The 26,301-nt window shown below is 43.8% G+C and overlaps 1 protein-coding gene across 12 annotated transcripts in view; it reads left to right on the top strand.

Annotated features, from left to right (window-relative positions):
- LOC133489497 (sickle tail protein homolog) overlaps positions 1–26,301 on the top strand; it is an 80,087-nt gene that overhangs the window by 2,620 nt on the left and 51,166 nt on the right. For all 12 annotated transcript variants that reach the window (XR_009791934.1, XR_009791931.1, XR_009791936.1 and 9 more), the window contains exons 2-6: positions 9,466–9,704; positions 18,343–18,511; positions 20,257–20,455; positions 21,277–21,370; positions 25,637–25,925. Coding sequence is in view for 3 of the 12 variants with exons in the window: in XM_061798642.1 (XP_061654626.1) it covers positions 9,466–9,704; positions 18,343–18,511; positions 20,257–20,455; positions 21,277–21,370; positions 25,637–25,925 (990 nt within the window). In the remaining 9 variants the exon portion in view is untranslated. The remainder of the gene's footprint in view (positions 1–9,465; positions 9,705–18,342; positions 18,512–20,256; positions 20,456–21,276; positions 21,371–25,636; positions 25,926–26,301) is intronic.

The raw sequence follows: 26,301 nt of genomic DNA, 5'->3' as shown, positions 1-26,301 counted from the left end.
TGGTGACGTGAGAACAGCTTTCAATTTTTCATGGCGCGATGAGCTCGTCAGTGTGGCCGCCCATACAAAGATTCATTCATGCCTGCACGGCCACTGCGTACCCCTGGGTGCATTCGTCGCAATTTGTATTGTTGTATGTTCACCGTCAAATAAAACACAAAATACCATACGTACGTTAGCACATGTGTACTGTAAATGGTTTATAAAACACATACTGTAATTACTAAACCACGGTATGTTATTAAATGCACTTCACTGCATGAGCATACGAATCAGAAGAGTTTGTCTCTCAGCAACATGTTATCGTGTGAAGAAGTTCAGGTTTTACCGTGTTCTTATTCAAGCGCCTTCCTGATCTTCTTGAAGCAGTCAGCGTATGTAACTTACAAACACGCGCCCATGAGTCAAACACCCCAGAGCAATACGTTTGTGTGTGTGTGTGTGTGTACATCTGTGAATGTGTGCGTGTTGTTGTGTGGGGGTGGAGGTTTGTTTGGGTGCACAAATAGACTAGTCCAGCAGCACTTTATACAGTAATTAGGTAATATGCTAATGTGTTGCTACATGCCGGACTTTGCAGATGAAGTCAAGAGTGATTAAAGGTTTGAATTAATGCATGACATATCCCAGGGTTCACTGATTATGATGACTTTATTAGGCCACTACATGAGGTGGTGGGGGTGTTTGGAAGTGGTGAATACACATTACATTATGACACATTATTATTCTTGTTATTATTATGACAAATTCCATGATGTCCGGATATACCATACACATTCACCTGGAGGGTTAGGTGTTTTCTTAACCTCTGGATTTTCGTCAGGTAAATACTAATGCTACACAACATTTGCAGAATCACACAAAAAATATTCATAGTATCAAGAACAACACAGATGAGTCCTGCACAATGTGTGTATGTATGTATGTATCCATTTTTACATTGGTCTCAAAATCCTGCACATGTTCTACAAAACATTTACAGAAATGAGGAAATGTTGGAATGGAAATGAGCCAAGGAATTTTACTGAGACAGTTTTTTCTACTGAGACACTATGCTCATCAGTAGAGCTAGTTACTTTCACACAATGGATAAACAAGATGCATGTTCAATAGGACACCGTGAAACTGGTAACATAAACACAAATGGACAACAAAGATTATTATTATTTAACAACAAGAATTCAACATTGCACAGCGCAGTGCTTTCTGGGAACCGCGTGGCCCCACCGTCATGATTCTTACTTAAGGGGAAGGGGCCCCCACTGCCCCGGCTACGGACCACATGGCGATCGTAAGGCTTACACCAGCTTCTTTCTTTCCGAGGCTGTGAATACACGGCATGACGTCACACGTACTTTGGGTGGCGACACCCCAAGTATTCTCAGATGGCACCACTAGGAAACGAAAGAAATGTGTGACTTGTCAGTTGAACAGAAGATGTTACGTCGTGTTACATGAGGTCGCCTGCTTTGAAGGACGACCCAATGGCGGCCGTAGTTGACATTTCAACACCAGCATCATAGACTACTTCCTGTCCAACGACAAAGGGGTATTTACGGATTGCACCACCCTCAACAAATCTGACATTGGAAGTGACCGCAGGCTGGTTTGGGTCAAAGTGCAAATCCACTGCCAACTTGAACGAAAGAACTTCTAAAAAGCAAGCTTACCACATTCAACTTCATTCAAGAAAGAACCGACGAGTTTCAAATACGCTTGGCGAATCGCTTTAAAGGTCTTCTAACGCTGGAAGATCAGAGTGTGCCAACACACAACGACGAAATTGTAAACTGCACGCAAAGTAGCGCCATCAACGAGAGAGATGACAACATCCAGAATATCTAAAGCTACTCTCGACTTCATGAAAAAGCGACGAGAAATGAAGAAAAGGGGCAGCGTTATCAACAAAATTGAATATGTTGAATTGTGCAAGACGATTCGGAAAAAGAAACGAGAAGAATTGAGAACTTACAACGTTCAGCATGTTCAGAAAACGTTTGAAGCGGGACATGGAATCAAAACCGTAAAACGTGCATTAATTCGCCACAAGAAAATCATTTTTGGTTTGAAAATGGAAGATGGAGCGATAATGTCACAGCCGCCAAGAAATCGTACGAGTTAAAGAATTTTATACAAACCTACCCAGTGACCCTCACCGAATGATTACTGGAAAGCTCGAAGCAGACCCAGTTCCAAGTATCCTGAATGAAGAGCTTGAAAATGCTATTAGTTCACTTCAGGCTGGAAAAGCTTGTGGTCTGGATCAAAAGCAGGAGGGAAGGCTCGAAGAAATGGACCGAAGAAATGATGGCCCAATAAGACTGCTCTCAACGATTTATAAAAGATATTGGACACACGAATTGGAATCAAACACAGTGAAGCACAGCCGATAGAACAAGCAGGTTTTCGTAGCAGTTTTAATACCATGGACCACATACAGACAGTTGAACAAATAAGCCAACGACTATGAAAAAGCGTTTGACTCGGTCGCCGCCACTTCGATACCGCAGGCGCTAGTAAGTCAAGGGATAGAGCCGACCTATATCAACATTCTACAATCGATACACAACGATTCTTCCGGTTCAATACAAATTGATGCTGAAAGAGTGCGAATAAGTCTCGGACAAGGCGACACACTGTCTCCAAAGCTATTTACAGCTTGCCTTGATGAAATACTTCAAAAGCTCAATTGGGAAAAAGCTTACTTGAGCCATCTTGGTTTTGCAGACGACATCATTTTATTCTCCTACGATGCTGAACAACTACAGCGTCGTAATCAGGAATTCGAGTTAGAAAGCCGTCGCTCACGTCTGAAAATGAGCAAAAGCAAAACAAAGGTCACGTTCAATTGTTACTGCCCACAAAAAGATATCAAAATGGAGGACCAAGGCCTGGACGCCGTCGCCAACTACATCTATCTGGGCCAACTTGTAACAATGGATGGAAATACAAGCGCTGAAGTTGAACGCCGTATAAAGCTTGCCTGCCAGGCTTATGGAAGGCTTGGTGTTCTAGTCAAGAACAATATTCCCATTTGCTTGAAAATAAAGAACAAATATATATTTGGAGAAGGAAAGTAAACAAATAACTGAGATGTGGTTGCACAAATGAGCACACGCTCTTATAACTGGGGATGCGGCTCTGCTGAAAATGAACCAATCACATTCAGATCACACATTCAGTGTGTGGTGTTGTGTGTTGAGATTATCGGAGCACACCACACACAATACAACCGACACACGGCTTATGTGTGGGGCCTGTCGCAGATATACCAAAAAAAAAAACCCTTGAGATTTCTCAAATCAAGTGCGTACTACTCGTAACTCTTGGACTCTTTTTATAAATCCCAGCGGATGCTGTTTTTCAATGTTCCTGATTTGATCTGACAGCAGCAGGACAATTTCGTGAAGTGAGACAGTTTTCCATTCCTCGGTCCTATTTATTTAAGACCCCAAAAGAATATGTTCCTTTTTTTTGTCTTTATAGTCCAAATCTGCTGCACTCCACATCACTGAGCAATGAGTGCCCTGGGAAACAGCTGTTTGCTCTGGAAACATCTGCAGAGAGTATTTCTGATAACCCAGGCTACGCATTGAGCTACGTGTCTCTGCAGATAAAACTCATGGCACAATTTCTTGCGCTCATTGTTTTAGTGGCTATTTTTTGGAATGATTCTGGTAGAAATGATGCGGCGTTGTGCCGGCTAACAAGAAGAGGACGGTCATTTCGGGTTGCAGCTTTACATCAACGTGTTTGGTATAGTTCAAGTTTTGGTCAATTTGGAGTGCTCATCGGGATTTTTTTTCAGTGCTTCCAAGAGGAGAGGTTTTCTGTGCATGTACACTGTACATTTATTTTGTCAAATAGAATTCCAATACATTCACTATACATCCTGAGCATTTTGTTTTTGTTTATGTATAAAACCACCGGCTAAATTCAATGCTGTTTCATTCTGAGAAGTCGATGTGGTACAATGGGAACTCCCAAGTCAATTACCTTAAAGCTACGAAAGTTGGAGTGTTCAAGTCAAATTTGACAGGAATCTGTTCTACTAATTTTGAACATGAGTGTTCCAGTAAAAGTGCATTGTCAGTCAGCATGTGACGCAAGTCATCCGTACAACTTAGAAGACCTAATGTCAGCCAACATCAATGTTTTATCATTGCCGGTATGTCTTTTGAAACTCTTTTTTTCTGGAAAAGGGAGCAGAATGTGAATGTAAATGTACATGCTGAAATGTTGCTATCTTTTATTTTGATGCTGAACCCAAATGTTTCAGGTTTCAGAAAAAAATGTCATATTTGTTCTTAATGTTTCAATACTTTTGGAAGGGGCTGTATCTGTTTGAACTGTTGAATGTGGATGTGAATTCACTTGGTGAATGAGGTGAGGGCGAAGGTAGAAGTGGCAAAAGGCCAAACAAGAGACAGGTTGGATAGTAAAGGAGAGAAAGACTTGTACAGATTGGTCGGACACAGAGATAGAGATGGGAAGAATGTGCAGCAGGTTAGGGTGATTAAGGATAGAGATGGAAATGTGCTGACTCAAGGTAGAAGAGGCGAGTGTCGTAGACCAGGAAGGAAGTAGTAGTGATTAGTAAGGGGGGCATCACAAAGGCACTAAAGGGGGTGATACATGGAAAGGCAGTTGGTCCTGATGACATATTATTCTGATTTTAAGCCTAAAATGAAAAATAATCTTGATAAGCACATTTTTCATGAGACATTTTTTCTCAAATGAAGAAACAAACTTTTAATAAGAAATTATTGCTAATTATAAAATATAATTGCTAGGATCGAGCAAGTATCATGGGTTGCACAAGGGTTTTGTCAGGCCGGGACTAGATACAGGACTCAGACACAGAGATCTCGTAGCGATCCATACCGATGATCTCTTAACGACCTGACGAAGTCATCGGCTACAAAACTACATTAGTAGTTCAGAAGGAGGACCACGCTCTCCGACGAGAGGGATCTGTCCGCGCGTGAAAAAATAACAACAGGACGAGGAAAGGGAAAACAAAATCAAGCAGTGTCAAAAATATAAACGACAGAACCAAAGTCTGTTAGCAAAAGGAACCAACTAAGCTATGTAAAACTACAAACAAAAAAATCCCTTATTTTCGAGGTTCAAATGTACACCTGCAAAAAATGGCTGTGACAAGGATCATGGCATCATCATCAGGGCTCTCCCTGGCCGGCTTGACTTGACTGACGTGGAAGGTGGGGTGGCTACAGAGGGAGCGCCGGGACTGATGCCTTTAGTAATGGGAAGGGGCCGACAAACCGCGGTGCCAGTTTCTTGGAGGTGACTATTCTTAGCCGAGAGCCACACTGTCTGGCCCTGCTTGCAGGCGCCTCTTGCGGTCCACCGCTTTCTTGACCTGGTCCCCTTGACGCACAAGCGCCTGCCTTGCGGCAGCCCAAATGAATCTGTCCACCACAGTGAGCACAGTAGTGGTACCTTGGGAGACGATAACCAAGGTTATTTCGGTCAACGGTCTGGAGGGGATGGGCAGAGGTTGCAGAAGTCCCATGCGTGGCCTAGAGGAAGTCTTGTTTATGGCACAGACCGAACAGGCCTCGACGTACTCCCAGACCTACGGTTCCCTGGAAGGCCACCAGAATCTAAGAGAGATTGATTATCGCCTGCCGAACTCCCGGATGACAGGAAAGCAGCGAGGAGTGGGCCCAATTAATTACCTGTGGGCGAAGGTCGACAGGGACAAATGATCGATTCTCGGTGAACCCACTAGGTGGCGGAACCTCCCCATTAGCTCTATTAACCTCAGTTAACCACTCCAACCACACAGGTCAGTGGAAGAATTGGCTCTGGTTCCTTGGCACGAGGCTCAGGGTCGTAGAGTCATGACAGGGCATGTGACTTGATGTTCTGGGACCCCGGCTTGTAAGAGTGCCCTCAGGTTAATGGTGGTGGTGTGGTGAGTTACCTTGACGGGCGTGGAAGAACGCGGAGACTGATTGGAAGCCGGGAGTAACTTCACCACCTTGAGCCTCTTGGCTGGACAGGAGGCGAAAAAGCACCGGCTCTCCCGCTGTCGTCGTCGTCGTCGTCGCTCCTCCAGCATCAGCCGTGCCCTACCGAGTTGCATGGGTTCCGGTTTCGCTGCTGTGGGTCGGGGGAGGATGTTGTTCGAGAAGAGAGCGTGTAGGTTCCAACCAGCCAGGGGCCAAGAGGCGCATAGTCCTCTCCGATGATGGCCTCCCCTCCCGATGCTGCTGGAGTACTTTGATTCTGTTGTCTGTCCGGATGGTCAGGGCCTGTTTCAAAATAAAACAGGGAATGACCGGACAAAAACACCAGACAGGACAAACCGCACCACAGTGTGACAGGTTTGCATAAAAGAAAATCTAGACAAGAAGAGCAAGACTTGTTTTCTTATTTTAAGATTTTACATCTTCTCAATTTAAGAAATTAGGTAAGCAGCAAAAGCAGCAAAAACTCCACCAACCGCCACTGCTTCCGAGCCTGAAGTATTAAAACTGTAAAAGAAAGAAAAATGTATTAAAAGACAACTATGTATGTTTGACCTGTATGTTTGAGAGTTTCAAAAGTGTTTAAGAGTATAGAAAGTGTTTCTAAGAGTATGGTAGATTGTAATAGTAGTGTGAAGACGATTAATACAATACAGCTTTACAATGTGTCTAAATAATCCCAAAGATATTTGGTCAGCACTTCGCGTATTTCACCTGGACCCGAACCAGCGCGATAAAGGAGGCATTGCTGTGTTCCCAGATCTATAATGTCTATAATGTCCAACGGTGAATCAAAGCAGCACATCCTGAGCACCCCCTTTTTGGGTTGAGTAGCAACGCAATCTAATTGGACAATGCCAGCCAACGAACTGGCTAATTGATGGAGTGGCTGTCCAAATTGGGAGCCACATATCCGCACAGTGCCGCCCAGCGCAGTAAAAAGCAACCATTTCCCCCCCGGGCCTTCCTTGAACTAGATCAATCAGATCTACTTTGTCAAGGACGGGGGGCGGGGGGTAAGGGGAGGGCAAATTGTGATGGTACATGCAGGATCAAGATTGTAAACGATCCTTTGTCCCCTCAGATTTCTCGCTTGATGAAATTTCATTCGTGTATATTTCTGGTAAGCGCGTGGGCCGAGCTGATTCGAAAAAAAAGGTGCGTTCGCTCACGTACGCTGTATGCTCACGCCAAAGGGGCGGCTCGGATCATGTGCTTGAGCTGTCAACTTGAAGGTTGCAGGTTTGATGCCCACCTCCCCTGCAGCCCTTTCGAAATGGGATTAAAGATGAATCGGACTCAATAAAAGAGCACGCTAATATTATAGTTTATAGGTTATGATAGCTCATATTACTTATGCATAATGCTCCAGTACAGTAGTTTTTACACCAAGTACCACCACAACGGCCAACAGTAGCGTAGTGGGCCCAAGTGTTCGTTGGAAATGAAGAGGATTTTCTTTCCCCCTTAAAAGTTGGTCACTGTAACATTATGCATTTTGAACAGTTATTAATGGAAAATGTATTGTCCTTAAAAGCTGAATACAATTGAACTGTACTGAACAAATATAGTGTGTTGGATTTTCTTTCTTTGCTTTAAATGCAGCCACTACAACATTATGCACATTGACGCGTTTCTTCCGCAAACCACTTGAGAGAGCCACCAGTTGTACTCGTGCCACAAACTGAGAATCACTGCTATATGTTAGAGTTGTACTCTGTTATACTACAGCCTATGCAATAAGTGAATGAGGTGGTGATCCAAATGTCCTATTATTACATATGACATATGACATATGACATATTCTAATTCAGTCCTGTAATCGTTATTGAACGAATAGGCCGTGAAACGTAGCGGTAGACGTGAGGCTATAGCAAGCAGAAGTGACAACACGAAGACGAGATCTCACAGTGTGACCTTTGCAGCCAAGGACCGAACGTGACGAGGCAGTCGTGAGAAGTCTCTGTTGAGTGCATCCAACACTGCTGGGCCTGAATTTCTCTTTTCAAATGTCACTGCAGCCCACTGTGTTCAATGGGCTACAATGTCTGAGTCAATACTTTATGCTTGATCATTTATTTGAAGAAGATGATCGCTACTTTAAAATAGTAGGAACCTTTATTGTTTTTCATATTTACAGCTTGTCTACAGCATAAAGGTCATACAATTTGGATTTCGGCTAAACTCATCTAAAACACATTCAATGTGAATGATGGAAATGTACCTGTGTTACAACAGTTTAGTGTTTCGCGGAAGACCACCTTCACAGAGAACGAGGTCAAACTTTGGAACCGGTTCCTACCAATTCTTGTGACCCATTCCTACTTCGTAATCCTAACTACGTCTATATGTTCTGGACAAACTGCCGGTACACTCCAAAAATAATGCGTACGGGGAGAAAAGGCAAACTCCAAACTGCTTTTGCATTTGGTCACGGAACAAATGAAACTTGTACTGAACAAGGCACAACTGAACTACTCACTGTAGCTTTTAAAAGTGTTTTGCATCTTTATGAGTGTACAGCTTCATGCAATCGATTGCCTCTTTGTACAAAGGACTGTACTTCCATCATTGAATTAAAGGTATTTCATTGTCTTTTTATGCGAATCAAATTGTTAGTACCCTTATATTAAAGGACCGAGAGCATCCATATGGCCAAGAAGTTCTCATTATGTATTTCTTGCTCAAGAAAATGAAACTGTGAGTCCTTTCCAATGATAGCAACCCGGCGATCGATTTGAGCAAAACAAGCCTTCTCAAATGTGACTAACCAAGCAAGCTATTTTCACAAACGATTGTCTAAAAAATTTGCCTCACAGCTGGCTTCTGCAGAGGAGGAATTCCTTCCAGAGGCAGTTGTACAACGCTCCTCCGACATCTTGAGCTCTCAAGGGCGTTTATGGATTTGTTCGCAAGCTATTTTCACCACTTTAAATTGGTTAATATTGTGTAAAAAAAAAATAACAGACGAAGTGGGGACAGACGGATCGAGTATGGATTTGTAAAGCAACCGAGAACGTACAAATATATACGGAAATGTGCTCGCCTTCTGTCGCCGACGTCAGCGGGCTCAAGCAGCTTCGGACCTAAATGTGGACGAGCCCAAATCGGATTGAAAATCAAATGTCATCGGAAAAGAAGATTCAATTACTACTCAAGTCGATTTTTGTTCCTGCAGATATCATTTTCCAGCCCTGAACTATGGAATAAGTGCTAATGTTGGCAATCTGAGCTGGTCCTTTCACGTGTCCACGTGCTCAAAAAGGCCACGTGTGTATGGAATCAGAATTGTACTTTGAATGAGTTCCATAGTTGACAGTTGCGACCTGAGACGTCAGGGAAACATGTCATTGTCATTGAGTTGACTTGAGTTATTATGTTACAATGGATGTCTTCTATCCTTCGCTTGAATATTTCTCCTCATCCGTCCTCGGCCATGCACACATTGTTCCCTGTTCTTCCACTGTAGACCTCAAAAGCGAGCGTCAGCTCCCGAAGAAACATCACATGAACAACAACCTTCTGCGCAAGCCGGATGCAACTTGCGCTTTACCCGGAAGCTACGCTGCCAGCAGTCGGGACGGCGACCCGGCGAGCCTGCTCATGCGGCGCTCTGAAGCGGTGAGAAACAAGGACGTGTTCCCGAATCAGAAGTTTCCACACCATGCAGCCATCATCCTGGGACATCAGGAACACACGAGAGAGCAGGTAAGGTCTTGATTATTTCCTTTCTGTTTCTAAGATCCTCATCCTTCTGCTCAAAACACCCCAAAACTTTTTCTGATCCACCGTCAATATCTGCGCAAGGGAGCTGAAAGTGGCATTCTCGACAAGTGGCTCAATTTGGGCGGAAGTCTGCTTGAGACTCGAATGGCGCGATTGCCTCAAAAGGTGCGACCAAAGATGACGTCATCTCCCCCCAGACAGACTTTCACGAGTTTCGTTTGGTCTATTATTCTTTCAGTGGGAGGAAGGAAGGCGCGTTGGCCACGTGTGCCAATACAGTGCAGTGCGCGACCATACGCCATTCAGCCTTAATACACTTAGGGCGGCACTGTAGGAACAATGACTGTCGTTTTCTGTTGGACGAAAGGCTCAGTGTCAGAAAAACCAAAAACTACTTCTTGGACCGGAGGTCCATATGCAAATATGGAATAATAACACACTAAATCCAGTTATATATTTGCTTTATTATGGCTATCATTGTGAGTTATTATTTGGTTTTATTTCAATCAGTCACACGATGGCACGCTTAAGTACATCGAAATGTAACTTTTTTGGGGGTGCAAGTTTACCTATTGAACTATCGCTTCAAGGTGTGCTTACATTTGAATTCGGTGGTATTCGACGTACAACGTTTCGGGTTACGAACGGCAAGAATTTCACGAGGCAAAAGCGGGCTCAGTTTTGCCATCCGATATTCTCAACTTTATGGTCTAACAGTTGTTGTTGTTGTTTTGACGTTCCGATTTACGAAGGGGACTCGAGTCGTAAACCAAGACCCCCTGTCGTGTGAAATGAGTTTAAATCCCAACTGTTTTTTTCCAGAGCAGAAGCTCTCTGCGCTGTTTTGTTTTTGAAACGCGCGCGTGTTCACCGCAATGTCCTTTGCAGGTTGCGGGACTGCCTGCTGGTATGAAGTGCGTGCGTGCGTGCGTGCGTGCGTGCGTGCGTGAAATCCGAAGACGGTTGTGCCGCTCGTCGAACTGGTACTGCCGGCATTATTTGACGAGGTGGAGTTTTGTTGCAACAGAGAAGAGGAGAGGTGGAGTTTGTTAGCGCATGTGATCCAAGGAAACCAGGAGCCCGAAAAGCTTTGACATGGTCTTCCAGCAGTTGCAAGGGAGGGACGCCGCGTCGCTCGTCAAGTAAGTGGCCGCAACCCGAAATGATGCGCGTCGTGGCCCAACACATTCTGCTGTCTTGCATCGACTTTGAACCTTTGAACCTGCTGCGTCTGGCCAACGCAATCATGACACACGTTGAACGGACGGCGCTTGTTTGATTTGTTTTTGGCAAGAGTAAATGCTTGTTTTGGGGGGTTTTTTTTTTTTGCTACTTGGTTTTGTTGGTAGCGAGGAAGGGAATTGCCAATAGCCGCTTGTTGGCAAGAACTCACAGAAGGTGGCGATGCCAGTGTTTCATGAGTGTGTTTCTTTGCTCAGATACAGCTTGGGTAGTTCTGGAGATACTCCAATCCGACTTTTTATTGGTAGGCATTATTCATGTCAAGTTCCTGAGATACGCTTCTTCACGATCTGATCATTTCATAAGCTAATGTATGAACAGCAGATTGAGATTTGGTGATGGAAGTGATGAGTCAACTGATGAGTTTCGTGACTTGGCGCTTCATGCGGCACAAGATGGCACCATGAGTATCAAAGCATGTGAATAGCGACGATACTTTGGAATTTGAGCGTTGAAATACTGTTACATTATGAATAGAATATGAACGTTATTACAAGCCAGTGTGGCATCCAAATAATTGAAAGTATTTGAAGAAGTCAAAAGCGTCAGCGTTTGAATCAGGGGGATGTTTTGACCTTGTTTGTCGGCGACTTCCCACGTCCCAAAAGCGTCCTTCTCGGGTTCACTGAACACTCGAATACGCGACACAAAGGTGGTGATTTTGTACTTCTTATTTGTCACACAATGACTTAGCCATTTTAGAGCCAATAGTGTATATATATATTTTGTTTGAATATTATAATGTATACTGTATATTTCAAGGGGAGTTCTGACCCTGAACCAGCTGGCGGGTTGGCCGTGGGGGCCAATCACGAGGGTTGGGCATCGAGAATCGAGAAGCGATTGGAACCAGGACTAACATTCCGCTTCTCCCGGAATCGTTCAAATTGAAAAATTTCACTTCCCAGTTTCGATGCCTACAGCCCGCCGACCCCGAAGAAGAAAGTGGCGAAAAGCAACAAAGAACGCGTACAAAGACGTGCTTGTGCTCAACGGCAGCAGCGAACAAAAGTGATTTTCCCAAAACTTTGGGAAACTAAATGACCGGTCGCCTCAGTGCAACACTTGGAATGACATTATATTGTGCAAAGGAGGCTTTCACGATGTGTAGAAGTCTGACGCGCTCCAAGCCTCAGCCTACATTGCGAGGAACTTCAGTCAAGTCAAATTGGGGGAGTGAAACGAGCAAATACGTCTACGCCGACATTGAGGCAGCTAACAAGTTAAACGGCGGGTTGCACATTTGCACTGATGGTTTTTAGCGTTTATTTTAGTCTTCAAACCAACGTAAGAGCCGGTGACAGAAAACAGAAAAAGCTTACCATTGAGACCCTTCACCGTAGCAACTTTACATCACAGTGAATTGGGACAACATTCACAATATCACAAACAAATGCTAACCTGGTGCCTCATCGGTGGGTAGGTAAAGGAATCAACGTTTTATAGTATTTGGTTGCATTTATTACTCTTTCTCTTGCTGTCTAGGTTTACTTTCGTTTTCAAAATTTACCGATGTTGTCTGCTCATTTCCTCCTGGACCCCAGCTCAACTCCTCACTCCTGTTCCAGAGCCAGCAAGACACTGTTTTTGTTACCTCCCCCAACCTATGAACAACTGCCTTCCCTTCCCTTCCTGCTGTTCCCAGGGCTGTGAGCGTCTTTGACACAGACTGTGCCAGGAAACCCCTACACCTGACCACAACCTTGAATGATTGGTCTGCCATCCTTTGCCCCTGCACAGATCATCTAGGCCCTGATACTTGGTGGTGTTCCTCTCAAAGGTCTCCTTGCCCCTCAGGACTGTCAGTTTGATCAAGATGATCTTCCTTTGCTCCTCAAACCATAAGACCACGTCTAGCAGCCTCAGCGGTGTTTGCACAACCTAGGGGAAGAATAGTCTCTTTACCAGGTATGTCTCCATCTCTAAGGATTGTGCTGCTTGGAGGAGGCTCTTTTTGGTCTTCTTGGGGGCTGGTGGTTTCTCCCCTTCTCAGATGAACTGTTTGGATGTGGTTGGTCTCGTAATGGTCTCGTAACGCCTCTGTCTCTCTGGCTCCAAGATGTAAGCCACTGCACAGAGAATCTGGTCTTGGCAACGATTGTATCTACCCTGCTTGAGAGCTGTCTTGCATCCCGCCAGTATGAGTGCCATTGTCCCTCTCCCTCTGCATAGCCAACACAGTGGGTCCTCCCTCATTCCCCACCTGTGGAGGTTTGTTGGTGTTGGAAGTGTGGTATACACAGACAACAATGCGAAAAAGATGCAAAAACGCTCCTGTCTCCAGATCTCATGGCAAAGTGATTTTTTTGCTTCGGAAGGTCCCACTTTGTCCGGGCTCTTTGTGATCTAAGTTCGAAGACACTAGACCTGCGCCTTTCTTCTTCCAGGTGTCGGACCTTGGCTTAGATCAGGTCCCTACTCTGCCTTTGGTCTGCTTTTCCCCACTGCTGGAAGTGGGTGGATCTGAGTCCTTGCCACCTTCCACATGTTCCCGATGATGTCCTTCAGCTTATGCCACTGATGTGTCAGCTGCCCATTTGCATCCTGATCTTGTCGTGACAAATGTGCTTCTGACCTTTTCATCGGTGCAGTCTTGGCATGTCATCACAACACTGAGTAGGGCTGAGAACAAATATTTTAATAATCGATTAATCTGTTGATTATTTTTTCGATTAATCGACGAATCGTATAAAAACAATATGTCTATTCCTTTATTAAGAAACAGGAATTGTTTTCAAATTGACAATGCAGAAAATGCCAAACTATAAAACGTTTCAGTGACTGGGTTGAAGAGTAACATGTTGGAAAATAGCACCAAAAAATAATAGATGATTCTTTTCCAAAGTAAAAGCAGATATTTTCAAATGTCTTATTTTGATTAAACACAAAGATAACCAGTCTGCTTTCATGGAGGACTACATAAATCAGAATACTGTATTTACTGCTGAAACGGCCGGAATTCCGAGGATTTGGACGATTTTTAAGTTAGGCGATGTCTCTAAATGATTGATTATTCAAATAGTTGTTGATGAATTGATCGTCGATTATTTGTCGATTTATTTATGATTTTTTTGCGCCTCGACACTGAACTTTGAACTCTTCAACCACTGATGATGGGGTAGTTGTAATTGACCAGACATGACGTATAGTCCCACTGACTGAAGCTTGGCGGCATCCTGAGCCACTCACGAAGAGGCTTTGTTTTCTCGCTGCCGTCATAGCAACTTCATAGATAGTCTGTAGCCATATGAGTCTTGGAAGCGGACCGTGCTTGAAGAGCCAGGTCTAGACTTTTCAGGTAATCCTGACCCCTTGATCTAACTCAGCCATTCGCCTGCCTGTTTCTCTGTTCTGGAAACTTAGCAATCTGTCCGTCAGAGAGGCATCACACTTCATTGGGGTTTGATGATATTATCTCCTTCTGGAATCACAGCTGAAACCTCCTGTTTGCCTTTTCCACTTCTGATCACCATGCACAATCTTTTTCAATCCAAATTTGGAGAAGCTCTCCAAATAAGTCATAAGTCATCCCAGTCAGCAGCAGTTAGATCAGGACGAGTATAGATTGTCAGCAAGACAAAACACAGATGGAAATATTTTTCCACTGACCCCAGGATGAAAGTCAAACCAGTTAAGAGCTATCTCGCTGTTCCTAAATGTGAAACAGGCTAGACCTTCTTAAAGGCAATTTGTCCTGTGACCACTGCAATTCTTGCGGGAATTCTTTCTCTTGTCTTGTTGAAAAGCCTGTCTGGTCTTGCTCTAACTGCTGCTGACTGTGATGACATGACATATTATTTTAACTACTGCCCCCAGTGGCTTACAAACAGTTTGCAAGTGTCAGAAGTGACACCCCCTCAATAGTAAGGCAACTGGGGCTAGGGGTTTTGTCGGAGGGGCACAGTTGTGCGTCCACGCACACACGTGTTCTCTCATTATATTTTAAAGCTTGACCAAGGACTACAACTTCAAGTTAGACGAAGCTAGACATGCATCACATATTCCCATTTTTAAAGGCAACAAAGAGCAGCGGAGCGGAATACGCATTATTTCAGCAACACCGTAGGCCTATATAAATACAATTTGTTATAATGACCTACTGTTGCGGGCTTGCTCGATTTTGTGTTTTCGTAAGGTTAACTAATGTTAGCTAGAAGCATTGCGATCTCCTCAAGCCGACATTAAGGCCCGGTCTGACACGCTGCTATCATAATTCATGAGGTTGGCCAACAACACTTTTTGACCATCACAATTTGCTTGACAGTTTGTAGTAATAGTTTTTGGGTTCCGATTGCTTCTTGCCAGGCGGATGTTAACTTTGAGCTGGGGTTTCTAAACCACTAGAATATTGAACTGCAACATGCATTAGTTGCAGTACTTACTGTAGCACCAGGAGAAGTGGACACAGACTTCCTGGCATGCCAAGCGGCATGTTTTCCATGTCGTTATTACATGCCAATTGTAATGTTAGACGGGTTGTTTTTTTTTAGACGTTTGTGTGTGTGTGTGTGTGTGTGTGTTTCCCCATAATAATACCTGTCTGTGTGCTTTAGTCACCTGTTGGTCTTTGTTTTTGTTGTGTTGTTGTACTGTAAGTGTAGGTTGTGCTCTGTGTCGTGACTCCCTTCTCGTTTTTCTTGTGCAGCAGGTGTGTAGTTAGTGCATGTGTCATAAACTGCGACACGAGACTGCTTAATTCGAGCCTTGCACACATATGTGGGTAAGCAATGTTGTGGTGCATGCTTTATCCATCCCTGATGATTGTTGTGCGTCTGGGACGGGGCACACACATTAAAAGAGATCCCTGCATATTTTTGAAAACAAATTAGGAAACATTTCACTCTTTCACCAAACTAAATTCATCTTTTGACACTATTCTAATTTATTGAGATGCACCTGTAACTATACTTTACCTGTGACAACTGACAATGACAGCAATATACATAATGCTGTCACGGCTGCTCGGCTAGTTAAGGTATACGTTTTATTTGTTTTATTTATTTCATTTTTTTAGTATTGGAACGGCAAAGTCAATTCCTTTGTTTTTGTTGTATTCTGAAGACATTTGGGTTTCAGATCAAAAGATGAATATGAGACAAAAGTTCAGAATTCCAGCTTTTATTTCATGGTATTTACATCTAGATGTGTTCAAACGACTCAGGACGGAACACCTTTTGTTTGATCGCACCCACTTTTCAAGTGATCAAAAGTATTGGAACATGTGACAGATGGGTCTTTCTAGTTGCTCAGGTGTTGCCTTTCAGATTGATTGCTTAAACATTAGATAGTGCTTGTTTTTGGCTTTGGGTTTCACCTGTGAAAACCGCATTTGCTGTTAAGCAATCGTGAAGACCAGAGAGCTGTCTGTGGGAGAAAAGCAAATCATTTTGAAGGTGAGAGGGAAAATCAATCAGCGCTATTGCACACACATTGGGCATAGCCAAGACAACAATTAGGAATGTCCTGAAAAAGAACAAAGTACCGGAACTAGCAAAATCTGTTGTGGGCCAATTCAGGGTGTGCATTAATCCCACATTGAAAAAAAATGGTGGTGTTAAAGGGAATATGCATGAACTCATGATTACTGTGTTAATTATGACAGCCCTGTATATGAGACTGTACAACTTGTTGTATATTGTATGTATTTGTATTTGCTCTCATTTTTTACTCTGCCGCGTGCAGCCAGGTCGGCATTGCACATGAGAATCTGTTCTCAGTTGCCCTTAAGGTAAGTAAAGGTGAAGAAAAAATATTTTTTGTTCAGTTAACTTTTACCTGACGCAGTCCTTTCCTCATATTTTGGGCTTTGAGAAGACATTTGCTCGAACGGTTATAAGTACCAGCACAACTCACTTTATGACGCAAATTAAACACGGCAGCCTGGGCTTGAAGCCCAAACACGCAATCACAATTGTTTGAGTAATCATATGTGACAGCTGTCTTGCATTTGATTCAAAAATGTCTTGGCAGGGTTTTAATTAATAGCATGGCATTTGCAGGTCTAATGCGAAAATGTATGCACATCTTGCATTTGTTGTGTGACGTGTGCTGGAGAATGTTACTGTATGTTACCTTTCGGAAGGTGTAACCTGAGTCAGGTGTTCTCAAGGTGGGAGGTGGGCCTTGCGCTTAGAGATGGAAGGGCAAGACTGAAGGCACATCACGACTAAGCTGTTCTGGAACTACCCGCTCAGTTTCAGGTGGCAAGGCACAGATCTGGCCAAGGTTAAAAAGCAAATGCTGCTGCACTTAAGGTTCCTAAGAGCACAGTGGCCTCCATAATCCTGAAATGGAAGATGTTTGGGATGACCAGAACCCTTCCTAGAGCTGGCCGTCCGGCCAAACTGAGCAATTGGAGGAGAAGACCCTTGGTGAGAGAGGTAAACAAGAACCCAAAGATCACTGTGGCTGAGCTCCAGAGATGCAGTCGGGAGATGGGAGAAAGTTCTAGAAAGTCATCCATCACCGCAGACCTCCACCAGTCGGGGCTTTATGGCAGAGTGGCCCGACGGAAGGAAGCCTCTCCTCAGTGCAAGTCACATTAAAGCCCGCATGGAGTTTGCTAAAAAAAAAAAAAAAATACCTGAAGGACTCCAAGATGGTGAGAAATACGATTCACTGGTCTGATGAGACCAAGATAGAAATTGTTGGCCTTAATTCTAAGTGGCATGTGTGGAGAAAAGCAGGCACTGCTCATCACTTGTCCAATACAGTCCCAACAGTGAAGCATGGTGGTGGCAGCATCGTGCTGTGGGGGTGTTTTTCAGCTGCAGGGACAGGGAGACTTGGTTGCAATCGAAGAAACGATGAATGCGGCCAAGTACGGGGATATCCTGGACCAAAACCTTCTCCAGAGCGCTCAGAACCTCAGACTGGGCCGAAGGGTCACCTTCAAAAAAGACAATGACCCTAAGCGCACGACTAAAATACCGAAGGAGTGGCTTCAGAACAACTCCGTGACTGTTTTTGAATGGCCCAGCCAGAGCCCTGACTTCAACCCAATTGAGCATCTCTGGAAATACCTGAAAATGGCTGTCCACCATTGGCTGGGGGGGCGGGAGGCGTGGTACACCCTGAAACGGTCGCCAGCCAATCGCATGCCACATACAAAAAAACAAAAAACATCCGCACACACATTCACTCCTGCGGGCAGTTGGAGCGTCTGCCTCACAGTTCTGAGGACCGGGGTTCAATCCCCGGCCCCGCCTGTGACTAAACCATGTTCATACAAATCTGGCATTACAAAATCATTTGTGTAAATACTTTTTGACACAAATCGCTCCCCGTAGGTGACCCCTTTATACAGATTCAATCAACCAGAACCTTCCTACTGCGATTTTTCACCGATCACCAATTTCTGCTTTTGTGTTTCATCTAGTTGAGGAGCCCTCGCCCTCCCGAAAGCACCACCTGTGAAGGTGTGTTTGCTGCAGAGAACATGTCTGATGGAGAGTCGCTGACTCTGACAGTTCCTTTCTCAAGGGGTTGTAAAGCCCGATCAAGTCTACCGATCGGACGGTCGAGTAGTCAGGCGAAAGAGCCAGTTGGTAAGTCAATACACATTTAAATAAGAATGATTTATGGGGCAACAGTGGAAACGGAATTAACACTGAACGCATCAGTACATGTTAGGGTGATCCTTATTTTTTTACTTTTAAAACTTGATGTTCTCACCTCATCTATATGTTGGAATAAATAAAAAAAAGGGAAACATTTGATCAATATTCATCAATATTTAGAGGTTGCTCAAGACCTTTGAAGTTTAACACGTATATATTCAGGATTTATTCCGTGTTGTGTGATAAGATGTATGACAAGAGTTACTATTTATTTGTTTCTTTTTATGATTTAGCAGATCTATACTACACGAGTGACAATTGTACTGATCAATAAAACCGTTCAATATGATACTATTGCAACTTTAGTTATTTAGTTTCTTTCTAAGATGTAATATACTCGCATTTTGGTGTTTACAACACTACCACAGTGCCTTTTAAATTGTATTTTGTTGCAAATCATGTTCAACCTATATTTAATTGAATACACTACAAAGACAATATATTTCATGTTCAAACTGATAAACTTTATTGTTTTTAGCAAATAATCATTAACTTAGAATTTTATGGCTGCAACACGTTCCAAAAAAGTTGGGACAGGTGGCAAAAACGACGGAGAAAGTTGAGGAATGGAGCTTCCCTCAATTGCTCAGTCATTCATAAGCAAAGATGGGGCGACGTTCACCTCTTTGTGAACAAGTGCGTGAGAAAATAGTCCGACAGTTTAAGGACAATGTTCCTCAACGTACGATTGCAAGGAATTGAGGGATTTCATCCTCTACGGTCCATAATATCATCCAAAGGTTCAGAGAATCTGGAGAAATCGCTGCATGTAAGCGGCAAGGCCGAAAACCAACATTGAAGGCCCGTGACCCTTTTCCCTCAGGCGGCACTGCATCAAAAACCGACAACTGTGTAAAGGATATGGGCTCAGGAACACTTCAGAAAACCAATGTCAGTAAATACAGTTCATCCGTAAGTGCAAACTCTACTATGCAAAGCAAAAAGCCATTTATACACAACACCCAGAAACGCCACCGGCTTCTCTGGGCCCGAGCTCATCTAAGATGGACTGAGGCAAAGTGGAAAAGTGTTCTCTGGTCCGAGGAGTCCACATTTCAAATTGTTTTTGGAAATTTTGGACGTCGTGTCCTCCGGGACAAAGAGGAAAAGAACCATCCGGGCTTTATATGGACGCAAAGTTCAAAAGCCAGCATCTGTGACGGTATTGGGCTGTGTTAGTGCCAATGGCGGGTAACTTACACATCTGTGAAGGCACCATTCATGCTGAAAGGTACATACAGGTTTTGGAGAAACATATGCTGCCATCCAAGCAATGTCTTTTTCATGGACGATAATAAACGATAGAAAGAATCCAATCTGAATGAATAACCCAAAAAATAATGGATTCAAATTAAATTAAATTTGTAATTAATAAATTCAATTACTAAAAACACGCTCGGCCCTACTCGCAAATATTTTGCTCTGTTACTTGCACCAGCAGTGACTGATGGGCACACAGTCCTGGGAACGGAACTACATCCCCTTTTCCTGCAACGCAAAATGTTTAAAGGTCTTTAGAATAAACAATTCAATAAAAAGAATATGGCACGGCATATGGAAACTGAAGCAATATTCGTCCAAAAGTGTTATTTGTAAAGGGATTTGTTTGTGAACAGGGGCCTTTTTTGCACCGAGGTTTCATTGTAATCATATTTTTGCTTCTTCATGTCCAGGTGTGCTGTATCTCCAGTATGGAGACGAGACAAAGCAGATCCGGATGCCTGCCGAAATCAGCAGTGAGGATACTCTGCGGGCTCTCTTTGTTACTGCTTTTCCTCAGCAGCTCACCATGAAGACGCTTCAATCTCCCAACATGGCCATTTACATCAAAGACACACGTCGCAATGTTTACTTTGACCTGGAAGACATCAGGTGAGGGGATCAGGATCTTGCGTGAGTGTCTTTACAGTTGCAACTCTATCCCTGCAGTTCCTATACCCACGTGCCTTGTCCTCATTTAGGACTCAAGTGAGCTCAAACTCACAAGCCTATACTATTTAAATAACACATTAACACATTAACTAACATACTGTACATATTTTTGTAATGTGGGAGGATGCTACAATACCCATCCATCCATCCATGTACCGTTTACCTTCACTAGGGTCACGGGTGTGCCGGCGCCGATCTCAGCTGACTTCGGGCGAGAGGCAGGGTATATATACCATGAACTGGTCGCCAGCCGACCACAGGGCACAAATAGACAAACAACCGTTCGCACTCACATTCACACCTACGGACAATTTAGAATCTGAAATCAACCACGCATGTTTTTGGAATGTGGGAGGAAAGCGGAGTACCCAGAGAAAAGCCACGCAGGCACGGGGAGAACATGCAAACTCCACACAGGCGAGGCCGGTATTTGAACCCCGAACCTCAGAACTGTGAGGCGGATATGCTAAAAAGGATTTAAAAAATGTTTCCCACAAAATGTCCTCTTGTCTTTTCTCTAATTTGGGGGAATTTTGGACCACCTCAATCATTTGAGAACGTTTGTTCATGACATTATAATCAAAAAACATCTGACTACGTCTGTGTGATATGATGGAGTGTTTTTCTGTTTTGTTTCGTTTCTTTGTCAGACAAAACAAGCTTTGAATCAGCAGCTGCTGCACTAATTTAACTCTGTAAACTTCGACCTTACACCCTTGACTTCACACAGGCATGTCACAGCATGTGTTATCTACTTTCAGAAATATTACATCCCACTCCTGTCTGAAGGTTTATCATAAAGATCCATCACATGTGTTCAACTGCCACGCTCGGCCTACCAACACAGAAGGAAGGGTGAGTCACTCCATACGGGCTCCACCTTTTCGTTCACATCCTTTTCTGTTTCAAAAGTTTTCAATCCATCCATTTTCCGTACCGCTTCTCCTCACAAGTGTCGCGGGCATGCCGGAGCCTATCCCAGCTATCGTCGGGCGAGAGGCGGGGTACATCCTGAATTGGTCTCCAGCCAATTGCAGGGCACATAAACAAACAACCAATCGCACTCACATTCACACCTACGGGCAATTTGGAGTCGTCAATGAACCAACCACGCATGTTTTTGGGATGTGGGAGGAAACCGGAGTACCTGGAGAAAACCCATGCAGGCACAGGGAGAATATGCAAACTCCACACAGGCGGGGCCAGGATTTGAACCCCGCTCCTCAGAACTGTGAGGCAGATGTGCTAACCAGTTGGGCAACGTGCCGCCTGGTTTTTGAATCATTTTACTTAATTCTTTCCTTTACCTTCATTTTCAACTCTGTCACAATATTTCAAACAGGCATAACTAACCTGATTAATGACAGTCTGAACAATGACTTCAGTAACTTTCAAGAGTGCAAAACAGCATTTGTCATAACAGAGACGTCACTTAATGGTGACTTGCAAAGCAATGACTTGGTCCCACCTCCGCATCATAGTAATTTTGACTGACTGCATGCCTAACTGACTGCGTGCAGAATGTGGTTTGGCATTGTCTTGCTGTAATAAGCAGGGGCGTCCATGAAAAAGACGTTGCTTGGATGGCAGCATATGTTTCTCCAAAACCTGCATGTACCTTTCAGCATGAATGGTGCCTTCACAGATGTGTAAGTTACCCGTGCCATTGGCACTAACCCCATTAGACCAACTTCTGCACTGAAAAGGTCCACTTGAAGTGGCCACTTTGAGATACTATCAATTGTTGCGCTGGGTTTTTCACACCAAAAGGGTTAAATATAAATACAAGCCACAATGATGCTATTGGAAATAGCAATCAAAGTCTTTTCGCATGCATAAAATAAGGCCCACAGATTTATTTTTGATTGTGCACATTTGTACATTGTTTTAGAAAAAGGAAATCCTATAAGGCCGGTTGTTGAAATATAAACCCTAACCTAGTCTCTGGGCAAATTAAGATTGTCAAAGCTGCCTTACTTGTACATCACTGGTTGGATGAGGCATGGTTACCAACCAAAGAAAATTGGATCAGCTAGTGTGAACATGAACACAACATCAAGTGTTCCCATTAGTGAGTCCATATTTCATCATGAAAGGAAACTGGGGTCAATGAAAGTTGGAACATTGAGCCTCACACACATCTCTGAAAGGACAAGCTACTTTTTCTTCCTGTTTCCTACCCTCAGGGCTGCTGAATTATAAATGTTTACAAAATGCTCAATTATACACTATCACTTTGGAGCTAGCGTTTGGGATTACTGAGAGTTCTGTCAGTCAGGGGGTCTAATTCTTTGGAGCTGTGGGTTCCAAGCCTTATCGACGCCAACTCGTCTAACAGATAAGATATTGGAAGAAAGCAGCCTTGTCAGTTTCCCCAACTATTCTGTATATTCTGTTTATCTCTGCTGCTTGCATATAAAGTATAACATCCTCATTATTTGTATCAGCCTCATTAGATTAATGGAAGATCATCTATTCATTCGTTTCTATGATAGGCGTCATGGTCCCTATACATTGTCTTTCATTCCTAGCTGCCCCCATTGAAATGGAATCACTGAAAATATCAGGACTTAGCTGTATTCCAATTAGTCACTGTACACCATGACTGTTTTCCCTTGATCCCCCCCAATATGTCATAGAGTCATAGTCAATATTGTCATATAGTGGCTCTATCATGGTATTGTTCGCCAAATATATTTAGACTTTGCTTTATAGTATTCATACATTTGTATGTAACTTAAAGGTGCCATATTTTACCAAACCAACTTTTTGACGAATTTGGGATGTAATATTGGCTCCGTGGTGCCTCAGTAAACATGTGAAATATGAATGAAAATTGTGCATGCATTCCCGAGTCGCAGACGTTTTTCTGCCGAGAAGCCTGAATTCACGCAATTGGAATTTCCCGAGTTTATCTACATCACTAGCGAAGATATCCGCCTTCCCTTCCTGCTCCAAACAGCGCTGTACATCCTAGCGTGTTTCTAGGACGCAGCTCCGGCTCTGTCTCGTCGCCCAGGGCCTCGCCACCGCTCTTTGCCAAACTGCCCTAAAACATCCGGAGCCGGAGGGAAATGGGGGCTCATCATCTCTGCCACTGAGGTGTTTTTGGAACCACCTTGGCAGCTTCAATCCCAGAGATAGGAGAGTCCACCTCAGAGTCCCCAGACTCTGCTTCCCATGAACCCTCCAAGACACTGCTGAGGGTGTAGAGCTAGTTCACGGTTCCATGGCCAGGACAAAAACCCCACTGCGCCTCCTTAATCTGAGATGAGTAAGAGCCATCCCTACTCTCAGTGACTCAATTAGCTGCAATAATATTAGAGCAGTTCTTTGCAGAGGATTCAAAAAAATATGCCTCTGAGTACTGTGATATTGTACGTCTACATGGCGTCATGCCATCGACAAAGGCTAACAATCTTGATTTTCGATTGATGACATTTTTGAAGTCAATGTGGCGTGGCAGCATTGCAGTGCTCGCCAAAAGTAAGCCGTATGTTATTCTTTGACTTGTGAAATGTGTGATTCAGCATTTGTTTCTTTTGGTGGACTTAAATGCCAATTTGACTCACAGCCTATTTGTGAACAGACCTATTTATAAACTGTGACTATTGATGCTAATTGTTGGCCTGCCAATGGTGATTTCCATTCCTAAGGCAAAGTTGTTGAGTTTAGTTTTAAATACACAACATGTAATGAAGGTTTATGTGGAGTTTGACAGTAAACGTCAACTGGGAGTCGCATGAAATCGCTTGAAGGCTCTTTTTTGACGAACTGTCGACTATCTGCCAAAGTGCTGCATATTGTGAAGTGAGTTGATTTGAGTTGACTGTCACCATACGGTGCTCTTGTCTTAGCTTTGCGCTCGCAAGACAAAACAAACAATTGGCAGAATAACGGCTCGTATCACGAACAACTCATGTCGGGTATCTCAATGCACCATATTTTTATGACTCCATGAAATGCTATTAAGCGTCCTTTGCTCGAGAGAGCGAGAGACATTCTACGGACTTTGACAGTGACGCAAAATTGAACCCGATAATTATGCAACCAATTTGTCAGATGTTTTTTTCCCAGCGTTATAGCCCCCGTCTTTTCAGTTAATGTTGAAAAGAATGGGAATGAGCATGTGCCAAATGAAATGTACTCAATGCTAACGTGCAGTTGTGTTAAATTTGTACAGTGTCGTTTGAACGCCTGTTAATAAGATTAATGGAGCAAAAGGAGATGAATCGCATTAGACATCATGCCAAGCTTACATCATGAAATCATTTAGAGTATTTGAGTACCGCAGTATCTGTAGCAACGTTGAGGCACTGGGCTCGGAATGCAAAACTTTCCGCTGGTCGTGATATGCAGAAAAACGGATTTTTCACATTTGAAATACAATTCTAGTTAGTACCCATCTAAAACCGTTCAATTTTTGCTACATTTGATTGTGATAGTCGAAAGGCTGCAAAAGGCGGGAAGGGAGAAGGCCTACACAAGAATCAGGTTTTCGAGCTGTGATATGTACAGTAGAAGGAGTCGGTTAATTTCATGTGATGTCATTTCAGCCATTTGGCACTTTTTCTAACCACACTTGGAGTTCAAACGAAACTAGAAAAGAATATGAGATTGCTCCAAAAATGCCCGGCGGAAAGCCATGACAGAATGTCAGAAACGTGAGGGACCTCATCAGAACACGATGCACCCTTGGTAAACTACGGGCCGAAACGAGGCGCGCCTTTGAGCCTCCGGGACGCGTGCGGCGCCGTACCCCCCGCGGCCCTTCACAGAGACCGTGAGAAATCTTACCGAGACTTGAATATGAACAGATAAACATGGCCAAAATCCCACAGCGCACTGGTTTGGGTAAACGCATATAGTATAGGGTTAGCCTAAAATAGGATTTAAAACGTACGGCAATTATGTGCATATCACAAACACAAGCTGCAAGTTTTTGCCTTCCAAGCCCAATGCCTAAATTTGAGTCAAGATAAGAAATGTGCCTTCCCACACATGGTGACCGCATGTATTTAAGCTTGTGTCTCATTCTGTCTCAATACCAATTCGTTGTACGTCATTATCAGCTTATTATCACTCGAAACATTTCAGACCAATACCATTTTGTTTTGGCAGATCTCCAAAGAAATATTCTACGGGAGCCACAGTCCGGTCCACAGACTGTCATCGTCCAGTCGTGGTACCTTTCAGAGCTTGCAAGGCTCCATGTCTCCGCCCATGGTGCGTTCCATGCCCTCCTCTCCGTCCAGGATGGCCTACGGTGGGAGGAGTGCACAAGGCTTAGCGGGAGCGATGGAGGCGGGTGCCGCCGCATTACCCCGAGACCGGCTCTCAGGCGCAGGACCATCCAGCGGTTTGTGCACCAGCAGCAGTGCCATACTAGAGAGGAGAGATGTCAAGCCTGGTAAAGAATTCATAAATAAATGCATACATACATACATACATACACACGCGTACAATCCCGCTTCAGTCTCAGTGCAATAATTAAATAATAATTAATTTAATCTTTTTATATAATGTGGATCAGGGGTGCCAAACGAAACCGGCCCACTAGAGGATACAATCCAGCCCGCAGGATCAATTTGAAAGTGAAAAAACACACCAGACATTCAGGTGGTGGGGAAGAAAGATCCATCCATTTTTCTACCGCGTCTCCAATCAACCTAGCACGCATGTTTTGGGGACGTGGGAGGAAAGCGGAGTGCCCGGAGAAAAGCCACGCAGGGGCGGGGAGAACATGCAAACTCCACACGGGCGGGGCCGGGGATCGAACCCCGGTA

This window comes from Phyllopteryx taeniolatus, chromosome 14 (genome assembly GCF_024500385.1).
Source record: "Phyllopteryx taeniolatus isolate TA_2022b chromosome 14, UOR_Ptae_1.2, whole genome shotgun sequence".
Taxonomy (NCBI): domain Eukaryota; kingdom Metazoa; phylum Chordata; class Actinopteri; order Syngnathiformes; family Syngnathidae; genus Phyllopteryx; species Phyllopteryx taeniolatus.
Note: the sequence above shows the minus strand (reverse complement) of the source record. Positions and strands in the feature narration are given on the sequence as shown.